Source organism: Aythya marila (genome assembly GCF_965140915.1).
Source record: "Aythya marila genome assembly, chromosome: 1".
NCBI classification, from domain to species: domain Eukaryota; kingdom Metazoa; phylum Chordata; class Aves; order Anseriformes; family Anatidae; genus Aythya; species Aythya marila.
In genome coordinates, this window is record NC_139042.1 from 150,622,848 (window position 1) to 150,635,930 (window position 13,083).

Below are 13,083 nucleotides of genomic sequence, written 5' to 3' on the forward strand. Positions count from 1 at the left end.
AGGCTCTACCAATTTTGCCTTAATTTCTAGCCATTAAAATTATGAAGAGCAATCTAAATAAATGAGAAATATTTCCGAGAGAGAAATCTTATTAAAATACGCCGGCAAGTCTGCATTTTCGATCCAGGTGTTGCGCATCTCGAGCTGTGGACGTGCGCGGAATACAAATGCCGATTGGCACGCTAAATGGGAAGTGCAAGGCAGATGCCAGGTGATCCCAAGAGAACTTGGAAGGCTTGTTTGATAGCTTTTGGTTGCTGCCCCTTTTTATCCTTCACCTCTGTGCTTTCAATTCTTTCATCTGTTGCTGTGTCAGATGTCCGGATCTTTCTCTCCGGGGTGCTCCCCGCAAGCCGTACTCCTCTCCCGCGACCCTCCACATGTGCATGGGGTTTGCCTGGGGTTGCCACAACCCTGGGCCTGGAGCCAGGGTTGGGATTACGGCCACTGCTGCTCTTCCATCCCCGGTGTTCAAGCAGGGAATTTGCTCTGGTGTTGTTGTCATGTGGGGAGGGAGAGCCTGGTTAGCTTGCTGTCTTACGGCCATGGTACACAACACCTTCGCTCCCAGTTTCTCCAGTGTATACCCTCTGCTTTTTGGTTTGATCACGCACACTGAGCCTGTGCTGCCTCTTTTCTCCCAGGATGGGTGTTTTTAGGTCTGTGCTGCAAGCAGGACTTTTAGACTGGACTCTTTGCAGGCAAGGAGGTGATGGAGGTGAGGCTGGTGGAGAAAACAAGGTGTTTTATACCTATTGGCAGATCACTGGTGAGTGGAGTTAGACGCCAGTTGCTTTCTGAGCTGGGAAGCTCAGTGAGTTCTTCCCTCTGAAGGCACCAGACATGCCCCTCCTTCTTAAGGCATTTTGTAAAGGTATTTTGTGAAGTGTTTGCTCAGCCAGTAAGGGTAGAACTTCTCCCTCGCACTTAAAAGGAATGAATAGTAAAACGAATTGAAAAAAAAAAAACATTTCCTATTCTATCTTCTTTTCAAAGCAAATCATAAATCCCAGAGTTAGAGATAGGATGGAATTTAGTTGCCATAAAGAGGTGCAATCCCACTGCCTCCTGTGGGTCTCCACCCGTGTGCGTCCCAGAGGGATTTGGAGGTGAAGCTGTGGACAAGCATGGCCATAGCTACCCGTTCACAGGCCTTGGGAAGGGAGGAGAGCTTGCTGTCCAAGCTGGACTTCAATTCATCTGTTACTCAAGGATGGTAATGAGCCATCCACTCTTGTACATAAGTTCTGTTTTGTAGCATGACAGCGATTTTGATTAATAAACGTGTGCCCTCTGTCTGCGCCTGAGGGGTTCGATAGCGTGGCAAAAAAGTGACTTGTTTCTGCATGGATGTGTGCAACATAAGTTGTTTTTGTTTGTTTGTTTGTTTTTTTACATCAGTAGCTTTGCTTATGCCTTCCCCCACAAAGATTCGCTGCAGCACCTTGACACCATCCATTATTTTGGCAGTTGTTGCTGGAATTCCCTGTATAGGAAAATCATATAAACGTATCATCCTTTTCATGCCCCATTTTAAAGTCAATCAGTAAGAACTGTGCTGCTGAGATACCATTTTCCATTAAACTCCTATGGTTTTGGAGTAGTTTCTCGAAGGGTTCTTCAGAAGCCTCTTGACCTCCGCCTTGGACAGTTCTTTGGGATTTTCTGTAATAATTATCCCTAGGTGACATCATGAGGGACTTGAGGATATTCAGAAGAGTTAATGAGGGTCACTTCTGAGAGCATGAGTCATCTGTGACAGTGACTTATAAATGTTTATTGTCTTTGAGCTCTGCACACACGGGCTGCCTCTTGGAATGTCCCCAGAAGGATGCGGCGGTGGTGACAGCAATAGTGGCTGAAATTACATGGGACTTCTCTTTTTCTTTTAATTCACTGTAGGTGTCCTCTGCCTGCCGGACAGCTTGAACCTTCACAAAGACCAGCAGCGATCAAACAAGCCCGGGGAAGTGCAGATGTTCAGCCAGTCAGAGCTGAGGACCATCGAGCAGTCTTTACTGGCTACGCGCGTGGGGAGCATCGCCGAACTCAGTAAGTGCGAGGTTGCTATGATCTTTGGGTTTCTTTCCTCGAGGTAAAGCAAAGCCACCTTCGTTAACTGGTTGTACAGAGGGGTGACAAAGGGACACGTGTGTTACTGCACTGGAAGCTGATTTTAGTCGTGTTTATGCTCCACGGCTGGTTGGGAAACTGAAGCTGTGAATCCACACGAGGAAAAAAGTCTTGTGCAGTCTCATAGCAATGGCTACAACTTGTTTGCACCCACTGCTCTCATTTCTAAAGGTGAGGGATGCTTTATTTCATGTTGCATTTGAGAGCACCTCACAGCTTGGCCAGACTTGTGAATGTCTGACATACTGGTGTGCTGTCTCATTTCACTGCGTTGCCCATTTTGAGATGGGCTGGCCAAAAAAAAAAGCTGAATGTTTCAATAAATGAGGGGTATATAGTCACAAATTAAAGCAGAGCTCATTCTGGCTGTGTTACAGAAGGTTCTTCACTCTTCTTGTCCTCCAGTTTCAGTAGAGGACGGAAGCACAGCTCAAACCTGAACCAGAGCAATTAGCACCTGGAAGATAAATTATTTGTTACTAATCAAAACACCTTTTGAGAAAGGTGATAAACTATGATACCTGTAAAAATCTGAACATTTTGATTACAGCACAAATGAATTATTTACAGTTTTCTGAATACTACCTAGATGTCTTGTTGGCAGAAGGTAAATGCTAGGTGCATTTCCATACAGCATGGATTTTGCAGTTACCAGGAGGGTCTTCGGGGGATTTTTTTATTAGGACAGAAGCCTTCCAATCACATGTTTACAGTACAGTTAGAGTTATGGGCAGGAAAACTGTTTTTTTCTGAGCTCTATTATGAATTTTTGGGGAGAAACTGCAGAGTCAAATGTAAGAAAATACGTGCAGCCCAGCTTGCTGTTCTTAATACTGGACGTTGTGTGATGGGCATTGTACAGAACGCACATTGGGATCGTAGGTGCAATTTCTCAGCCTTTTCTGTAGTAGTGGGAGCCTCCTCTGTAGCTATTTCATATCATCAGGGCTCAGTTTTTATGAGCCCCGTGGATTCACCATGAACGTTTGTCTGCAAGCCGCAGTATGAATTTCTGCTTTCAACTTGCTAATTTTCCTGTGTTCTGGTGAAACGTCAACAAGCCAAGAGCACTTGCATGCCTTAGCGTGAAGCGTTGCTCAGCCTCTGGAATCAGGTGTTTGGTGTTATTCAAATTAAGTACTTTATGCTTATTTATTTCACACGTGACATACACAGCAGTACTTTCCGTGTGCCAAGTAAATTATGCATGATACTTCTCTCTCTCTGCAAGTATGTATGGTTGTGTTTTAGTAAATAAGTAACCTATGGATATTTCAGGTTTGTTTTTTGTTTTGTTTTGTTTTATTTTGTTTGTTTCACTGTATGCAATACAGAAAACAGGATCTTTAGCATCCTCCTCACACCCCCACTTATTTATTTTTTAAATTTCCATTTAAATTTAGAAATCTATCATCTCTAAGTCCTACCTCAGATTCAAGTGCTTGGTGAATATGGCTTGCTTTGTGTCTATCTGTTGACTCCAAGCGCAGGCAAAACACTTCAGGGTGGCCAACTTGAAGAAAACAGCATCAGTGGGAGTTAGATGCAGCTGTCAGAGAGAGCTTGGCACTCTCAGCAGGCTGACAGCACTCCAGAAAGCCCTCTGGACAACAATTGGGGGCACCTCCCCATCCACTGCAAGCAGATGCATGTCGTGGAAGAAATCGTGGGAGTAGTGGTAACTGGCAAAGCTTGCAAGGCTTTCTGCTCGATCGGATAAAAATCTGTGCCGGGGAACAATGCTGGTGCAGAGTTCAAACCTCGATCCTGGAGCATCGAGGGAAGCGCAGGGCGTCACGGTGAGCAGAAGCTGGTGGATTTAGGGGAAAATCATCAAGAGGAAGGAAAATGAGGGGGTGTAAGGGGGCCTGTGCTGTGGAGGGAGGCTGGGGAGCTGCAGTGTGGGGGAAGGACCTGGAGCAGCGGGGCTGAGCCAGGGGGGAGCACCTGGGCATCACAGCACGTCGGCGGGGAGGGAGGAGGTGAAGGGGGATTTATCATTGCCACAGTGGGGGGTGGGAGGTGGTAGAGCCTTAAAATTGGCACGGCAGAGAGAGAAGAGGATGTAGCAAGCTCTGGCATGGAGAAGTGGGATGTGAGGGAAGGGTTACGTATGTCAAAGCCCCCGCTCTTGTGGGGGTGAATCAAGGGAATGGGTGAGACTCTGAAATGGGAGGGAATTGTAAAGAGGAGGGGGAGGTGGAAACCAGGAGTGGCAAGGACAAAAGCCTGACCTGCTGGAGCAGCATAGCGAGTAGACCCCGAGCATGTGTCCACATGCAACGTCCCAGGAGCCAGGACTTAATTTCTGTGTTCTTCATAACTGCACAGAAAAAAGACAAGGGCAGAGTGATCTTGCAATAAAGCAACTTCATTTTATCTCCGAGGGAAGAATCCCAGTAATTCTAACTGAATGAGATTTCCTATAGTTTATCAACATTAATAATTAAAGTGTTGCAAGCATGCAGAATTAACCAGCGCACGTAAATGAAAGAAAGACATCCCTTGCTCTCGGTTCTGCCTGGCATCCTCGCACGGAGCAGCGTGACCAGCTGCCGAGCTGCTGGGGACGTGGACAACGGGAAATCGAATCTGTCCCTTGGAAGACGACAGCTGGCAAGCGGGGCCTGCTGACTGGCTGGCGTCTGTATTTCTGCTCAAATCCGCTCAGTTTCTTCCCAACCTTTGTCTCTGTCCCAGGTGGGAAATAGAGTGAGTTATCCTAAGCGGAAAGCACGGTGTGGTGTGGTAGCCTCGCCTCCTGTACGTGGTACCCTCATTTTGTCTGCTTCCTCCATGTTCTCTCCCCCCAGTTTTGTTACTCCTGTTTTCTTTCCTCTTCCTTTTCCGTTGAGGACTGATGAGTGGTTATGCAGTAAAAGGGCTGAAGATTTTCTGCGGAAAAGTCCTGCCTTTTAGCTGCAGCGTAAGAGGAATTACTGGTGTTGGCCGTGTCATTCCTTTAAGCAATACAGAAATTGTCTGGCGTGGCAGACAGGTGCTGTATCTGCTGTCGTACTGGTGAAGAACTGCTTCTTAGGATGCTTTCACCAGGGTTTTTGAGGATAAGCGATATCAGCATTTGTTCGGGTGTGCTGACAACACGTTAGAAAAGACCATTTAGGTGGGCTGCATCTCCCCAGAGTCCCCAGATGGGGACAGAGGCGAGAGAAGAAAGGGAAAAGGGAGGTGATGAACACAGCCACAGAGGGATGGTACCACCATCCCTTGTGCAGGTGAAGGTTGACTTTCAGTGAGGGGTCCTCAGGTGCAACCAGACTCATGGACACTGCTCTGGTGGCCCCAGACCTTGCTTGACCAGGCCTAGTGGCACCTCTGCTGGCATCTCATGGGGTTAGCAGGTTGGATGCTGTGGTGTGGGCACTGGTTGTCACTGGACAACATAGTGCAGCTCTCCCAACACCAGGAAGAAGAAGTGATGTTGCTGACTTCGGGAAAATCAAAGCAAGGTTTTGTCTCTAGGACACAGGAGGAGAATGTGAATAGAGACCTAATTCTGTACCGCAATTACTGAAGTAATACGTGATTCTGAGGAAAAGGCTTGAAAAATTAATGTGAAACCTTATTCATTAAAATATAATGAACATGGCACAAAGTTAAGAAACAACAATAAATTTGGTCTATGTTATATTGGCATTTAGTATTCAGGAATTGTAATTGCCTACTACAGTGTGTTTTAAAATAATGTAATTTCATTTGAAATGCATATTATTTAGAGAACATTGGGAAGAACTGAAGCACAGCAGAAATAATAGGATTTTAAACAGTAGCCTGACAGTATTTCACTGTTTATTTTTAGAAAAGTATTTGAAAAAGCTTTTTTTTTTTTTTTTTTTTCTCCAGTTTTTCCTAGTTTCCCGTGTTTCTAGACCAGACCTGGAAGAAAACAGGAACTGGTCTGTTTTTCAGAAAGTTTGGGGAATTCTTCTGGATTTCCAGTTTCTCATTTCCTTCCTCTTCAAAGAGGGAAAAATGAACAGAACAGATAAACAGAGGAATATTAGTGAGAGCTCTGGCTGTTGAGAGATCCCGTGATACTGCGTTTTGACCTTTGAATTTTTCTCCTAACTTCTTTGCGTGCGTGTTTGCAATCCACAGACATTTGTTATATTTAACTGCGTAACACTCCCAGCTCACCTATTCATCACCCGTCCAAAAATACTGGTGCCAACTCGGAGACTGGATGCAGCAGGGGTCAGCCTTACAGCTGGAGGTCTCTGCTGTGCTGGATGAAGAAGGACCCTCTCTCTTGTGTGCTCAAAGGTGGTGACAAGAAGGAGCAGAGCCTTAGGGGATGCTGGGCACCCCTCAGCACCAAGAAATGTTCCTGCCTTTGGGAGAATAAGGTGTTAGTGTAGGGCTGAGCTGGGAAGACCACCCCATGATGAGGCCATGGGAAAGGCTCCAGAAGGACTGTGTCATCGAGGGGCACAGAGGACTAAACTGTAGGTTAGGATGCCACCCAAACCATGTCTTCATGGATGTCTTCAGGTCAGAGAAGAAGAAAACTGCTTTGAGTCCAGAGATGGGCAGTTCACTGGCTCTCCTGGTTGGGAAGTTGGCCACCTAGTCTTGTGCAAAGCATGGTGACTGGTAGTAGTGGGGGCATTACTCTCGAGTGTTAATAGCAATAAGTAGGTGCTTTTATTTTAAACTAGGATAATCTGAAGATGTGTGTGTTACTTAACACTGCTGATCTCAGAGCTTTTTAGCCTTTGAATGATATTTCACTTCAGCAGCTCCCAGATCTGACGTTCAAGCTGGTATTTCCTCCACATCACTACTCAATCTCAGCGAGGTTTTTCTTTTTGCCATTGGAAAGATGCTGCCCTTCCCCATCATCCTCTCTTTGCCTGCGCAGTGCTGAAGGTATACGTTTCCAAAATAACAGGCTCACAGTACCTCTTGGCACACGAGGGATGAAAGAAAGGGTTACTGCTCAAGTGTAAGTAGAAATGTGCTTGCACATACCAATGCTGTTTTTCATTTCTCCTCGCAGCCCCAGCCAAGGAGATGATGAAAGTCGGCATCTCCTCCCTTGCCTTTTCATCTAGTCTCAATCCTCCACAACTAACAGGAGGGAGGACTGCAGGAGCCTTACGAATTGATTCATGTCTTGTAAATAAGAGGTTAAACACAGGTTTAGAAGCAAATGCCAGGCTAAGGGTGCTTGCTGGAAGGGTGGCATCTGAAGCAGCATTGTTGTAAGCCCAGTGCTTATTTACTGCCAGAACAAAAGTGCTGTATGACAGGTATCTCAGACTAAGCAGCACCAGAGAGCACCAAAACTTTTCCTCTATAGCAGTTAGGTTTGTGCAGTGCAGAACTAGGCAGAGATACTGACTGAGCCCCGCAGTTCAGATGGCAGTGCTCCCTGCAGTGTGGGGTTTGGCCATAGAGCTGGTGGCTTCCGTGGGCACTCTGGATGTGACCATACAGCCATCACCACTGACAATATGATCATCACCTTGGTGGGTGGGCGATTCCGGAGCTCCAACCCTCCACCACCCTCCTCTGATAGCCCCAATGTATCAGCTCAGGACTCCTCCTCATAAATCACCTTCAAGGTATGGACCCTTAAAGTAGCATTTTCCCTTCCTTAGGTTTGTTGTCACCCCAGCCCATGCCGTGCAGACCGCAGGCAATCAGCTGCTGGCCTGCTCAGGCATGCGGGACTCTTAATTCAACATTTAAAGACGTGGATCCAGGTTAAGCCAAAGAAAAATCCAACTACGGTGGTCCAGAAAGACAGAGTGAAAGCTCTGCCTTAGGTTGGCAGTTGAATAGCTCATCTGAGTCAAAGGCTGTTTTGTTTGGAGCTGACAAGGTATGAGGGGAATCAAACGTAAACATTATGCTTGCCTCATTGGGTAGGAGATTCTGAAGGTAATAGTGTTATTATGGTAGGTATGTGAAGTTGAAAAGGTTTAATTATTACTGCGGCTTTTTTATGGGTTATATCCAATCCTTAATTTCTCTATCTTCAAAGGCTTTGCAAACACTGAACTGCACGCAAACACGTACTCTGTCATATAAATAGAACCTTCTTGTGATGGCGGGATAAGCTGAGATAAAAGGTTAAATGATCTGTCGGAGGCCACAGGGGAGCCGCTCTTTGGAAATTGGCTGCTCGTGTCCTGGTCCTGTCTTTTGCTGCCAAATGCGGAGTTTGGGACCGCAAACTCCTTCCTCTGCTTTTCTGTTGCAGAGGTAAGTGGCTGTTAGGAGATGAAAAGATTGCCTGGCATAGCGAGGAACAAATTCACACAGGGGTACAAGGCGGGCACCAGAGGCAGGCGGATACGACAGAAATGGGGAGGTTATCTCAAGGTGAGCTCGGTGATGAATTTGCAGCAGGCACGATATTCCACTGGGTGCACGTTACGGCACCCCGAGTGCACCCATAGCCCCAGGCTTTTTAATCTATTATACACTACGCCAAGAATAGCACAGCTTCGTGTTTGAATATACTCAGTGCTGAGAGCACACACACGTTAAGGTATGCGATGGATGCTGCGCTGTGCGCTCCCTCCCTAGCTTTCTGCAGCCTCCTTTCCTGGTACAGATGGGCCTCGAGTTAACGACACGAAGACCTCCCGTAAATCTTCTGAGGGAGGGTTTTCCTCAAGCAGTTTTTTGTTCAGCTGCCTTTGAAACACGCAGCTTGGTGCAGTACCAGAGGCAGAGCAAGCGTGGAGGAGCAGTGCCGCTGGAGTCGAAAGCCTGTGGATGGCTTGGGCGGCCGGCGGAGCAGATGACTGGAGGCTCTCTGCTGTCCTGCAGCAGGCACAGTTAAACCACTTGTGTTCACCTGCATTCGTGTGCTTACAGGCACACGCCTGGGGGGACTCTAGCAATACATCAGTACAGAAGGCAGATGCAACAGGCAGGCAGAAAGGAGGAGAGGCTTCACTACGCTGTGGGAAGGATGCAGGATGCCATGGCTACCAGATAGCAATCAGCCTGAGTGGATCTTGGTTTATTATCAGGCTCATAACTCACATTTTCAATACAGTCTCCCCTCAGCAAAAGCCATACATAGATCCAAGGTTTTTGCACCGAGCTGCAAAGCAAATCCATGTCAAGAAAGTGAGTTTTGAATCTGAGTCGTGTGCTTGCAACGGGGCAGACTTTGAAAGCCGCTGGCCATGCTGTGCAAGTTGGCGCCTGGAGTGCAGCTCTCTGGCCAACACTTGTCTTGATGATGTGGACAGATCACAGGAGGGTGGTGACAGATCTGAAGGTCCGTTTCGTGGCTCTGGCCTGCTCTGTTGGGAGAACATTTTCATCCTCATCCAGGTAGCACAGCGAAGCAGCAATACTCACTGTCAACAAGCTCCACCACAGGGCACGATTCCCCAGAGCAGGCTGCACACAAACCAGAGTCCTGGAGGGGTGAGCAGAGAGCGCTGTTACTGCACTGATGGGTGCTGCTGGCAGGAGGCCATCACCTGGTGTGCTAGAAACACGGCCTGCTGCTTTGCACCATGCCTTAACAGGACAATTTGGGGTCCCTCCCCTGGGCTTTGAAGGAAAGACGTGGGCTGAACAAGTGTGTGCCTTGTTATCTGTGTGCAGAAACACTGTTTACAAGTTGTTCTTAAGGCTTTAGAGCATGTTTCTTGGAACAAGAAAAACTTGAGGTAGGTGTCATCGGGAGTGGCTCTGTGAGGATTTGTCCACTGTCATTCACCTGTCGTGGTTATGGCCATGGTTATGCAAGCACACACCCAGCTGAACAATGTAGGCTTTGCAAGGCTATCCCTCTGAAAACCGTGATCAAGTCCATCAAGCTAGATCATAAAATCCTGCAGGAAGCTTCTCAGAAGTGGGTAATGGGCATCTATGATTTCCTCCTCTGTTTTCCTTCTTTTTTCCCCATTGTTTATTACAAGACTTGAGATCGATCTGTTATTCTGTAAGCATTGGGCTCTGAAATAATCACAGCTCTGAGAGCGGCTTTTACTAGAGGCAAACACAGGCAAAAAAAAATGCTTAGCTGGTCGCTGTCAAGAGGGCTCGAGCAGCCGGGCTGTGTGCTGTGGGTTGCTGAACGTACCACCCCCGTGCAGCTGAACTTTCCCTGTCACATCGCATCTTCGGCCTGCAGTCAGTGGAGCTGTTCCTTAAATATTCAGTATGGCCTCAAACCAGGCCCGTGTCACGGCACGCGCCTTACATAATGCTCTGAATCTCTAAATCCAATGTATGTGGGTCTCGCCTTCCCACAAAGCTCTGAATTGACAGCAGCAGCAGTGGGCCATGCCTCTCGTGGTCATGGGAGGGACGAAATGCTGGAGGCTCGCGTGGTGCTGGTTTCTCCCCTCCTTTGCTGCCAGCTATGTCCAGCACCTTGTTTCTCCTCAGGGCTGCCGATCTCCAGCCTGGGGCCTGCTCCTGTCTTTGCTGTCTCCCAAGCTCTGGCAGCACCAACATCCTCCCTCCCGAGCCTGCTCGTCTCCTGGTCCGTCCCACGCGATGTGATGCCTGCTCTCCGCGGCTCTGCCAGCGGAGCAGTTTGTGCGGCGGCTCGTTTGGCTCGTGCTGCACAAATTGTGGAAATGTTTATCTGGTTTAAATTAAAATGATAGTAACATTGGCGAGGGGTTTCGTCAGCAGGCAGTTGGGTTCCCCGGTCTGCTCCTCAGATGGGTTGCGGACCAAAAGCACCTTAGCAAGGAGGAACAGGTACCTCAAAACGCGTTGGGGTCTGACACAGCACACATACATCTCAAACCAGTTGTTACGCCACCCTACATTTTGCAGTCTATGCATAAATACTGCTGTACAGTGCACGCACACCTGCCAGCTCCATCCTCAGCCCTGATGTGCACAGACCCCAGCTCTGCCCTGAAGATTTGGCTCTGTAAAAGGATGTGGCTGGAGGAGGAGAAGGGCTCGGGGGGGTTGCAGTGGCTGCTGCAAGGTTACACAGCAGAATGAAATAGAAACCTGAGATCCCTGTCCTCTGTTCAGTGCTTCGCCTGGTAGACAGCAAGATCATAATGTGGCTTTTTCTGCTTGCTTACTGCCCTCTCTGAAGCTCAGTGCTTTATAGGTATTGATTATTTAAGCCTTGAGTTGTCTCCGATGGAGGAATGTTATAATAATTGTTGGTAGAGCCTGTATTTCAAGTGTAACCAGAGATAACATAGCAAAGGGAATGGCAAGATCTAAGCCGATCAATTCTTGGTATAATGTAATTAAATGATGCTTTATACATAAGAAGCATTAATTGAGCTTTAATGGCATGAATTGGTTTGACTTCCTTACGAAGCAGTTGAGGAAATACAGAATAAAAGGATGAACTCCTGGTCGTAGTGAAATTGATTGCAGTTTCGCCATCAATTCCAGTGAGGCTCGAGTCCCTCCAGGCTTGCATCAGCAGCGATGCTGAGCTGGCTGCCCTGCGCACGTCATTCCTGCTGCTGCTGCTCCTCCTTACTCACCGTGCCGCTTCCCCCAGTGCTGGATGTGTCATACGAGTCGCACTGCCCCGGCGCTTGATGAGGAACGTGGGTGAAGTAATGCTGCTGGCTGAACCTTGGCCTAAACTGTGCCCTGATTTTATTCATCTGGTGGTACAGAAACCAGAGGAGTTCTCTGATGCGTGCCATCCCAATCCACTTAACGAGGACCGGTCAAGTGCTTAACCGTAACCACATGCTGCATTGCCGTGGTGCCTTGGGCCTGAAAAGAACGAATTTAGTGCAACTCTTTTTTTTTTTTTTTTTTTTTGCTTTTGCAATTATTGCTAAACCTGGATGTTGCACTTAGCACTTCTACACAACCTTCATTCCTTTTGCAGAAAAAAAGATTTGACTTCTGCTCTCGGTGATGTTGCTAGCAGTTGAATGTCCCCGTGTGTGTCTTGGCAATGCACTTCTGCTGTGACAGAACGGGATGAGTGATGGCTGTCCCAAACTTTCCTGCTGCTGCTCCTCGACTGCAGATGATTTTGAGCAGGACTGTTTAATCATCTCAGAGGCACATCTGTGCCTCTCGGGGACCCGATTCTGCAGGCTTTCTGCATGCACAGCTTCTCTTGGAAATTATGAGCATGCAGGGCTGCAAGATTGGTCCTATCATGGCAATTTCCTGGCAGGGGGAAAAGGCAGAAACTATTTTTAAATGAAAGCTTTGAATCAGAAGAATATTGCAGAGTGCAGCAAAAATTGTGTCAAAACCCTGAAATCATGGACTCGGCAGTTTTCTCATGCCAGTGGTTTTCGTCTGCTCATGGTTTTAAGACTGTGTTTTTGGAGGATTGGGCTGAACGTTTTTCAGTGAGATGTTTCTCTTCTCCCTGCTGCACGTTATCTCAGCAGCAGCAGCAGCGCTCCCTGTGCAAGTCAGGCTGGACAGAGAGAGGAGGTACTGTGATGTGTTAACAGGGGTGGGATTTTTTTGGGGAAAAAAAAAAGCTTTTTCTCTGCCTTGCACACAAGCAAAATGCTTCTTGAAGTTTGTCTGTAGGCTCATTGTTCAGCTTTTTTTTTGTTGTTTTGGTTTGTTTTCAGATCTGGTGTTACGTTCCTACCTCAGTGTACGTTTCCAACTTTTCCTTCCAAGTTTCAGTGCTCAGTGGTCATTTGGGAAAACTAAATAAAAGGAAGTGTGTGAGTTTTTCTTCGAATGGGAAAATTATGCCTTCTTTTCCCTATCACTTGCTTTTGTATAGCTCAAGAATGACCCAAAAGGCTTTTGCTAAGATTTTCATTTAAAACAAACCATCTGATTTGATCAGAAATCATTATTTTCCCCCAAAGAACCTTCAGGATGATTTGAACACGTGAAAACAGGCCGTTTATGACCAAAATTGTTTTGCTGCCTTTTATATAGTGGTCACTAGACAGCTAACATCGTAAAACCCACTGCCTCAGAGGGACATCTTTTAGCTAATTAGTTACAAGCAGTATAGTGCTTAGA

At 47.1% G+C, this 13,083-nt stretch overlaps 1 protein-coding gene across 2 annotated transcripts in view; it reads left to right on the forward strand.

Moving 5' to 3' along the window:
* ABTB3 (ankyrin repeat and BTB domain containing 3) overlaps nucleotides 1–13,083 on the forward strand; it is a 161,627-nt gene that overhangs the window by 88,230 nt on the left and 60,314 nt on the right. For both annotated transcript variants that reach the window (XM_082784185.1, XM_082784186.1), the window contains exon 2: nucleotides 1,903–2,052. In XM_082784185.1, coding sequence (XP_082640311.1) covers nucleotides 1,903–2,052 — 150 coding nt within the window. The remainder of the gene's footprint in view (nucleotides 1–1,902; nucleotides 2,053–13,083) is intronic.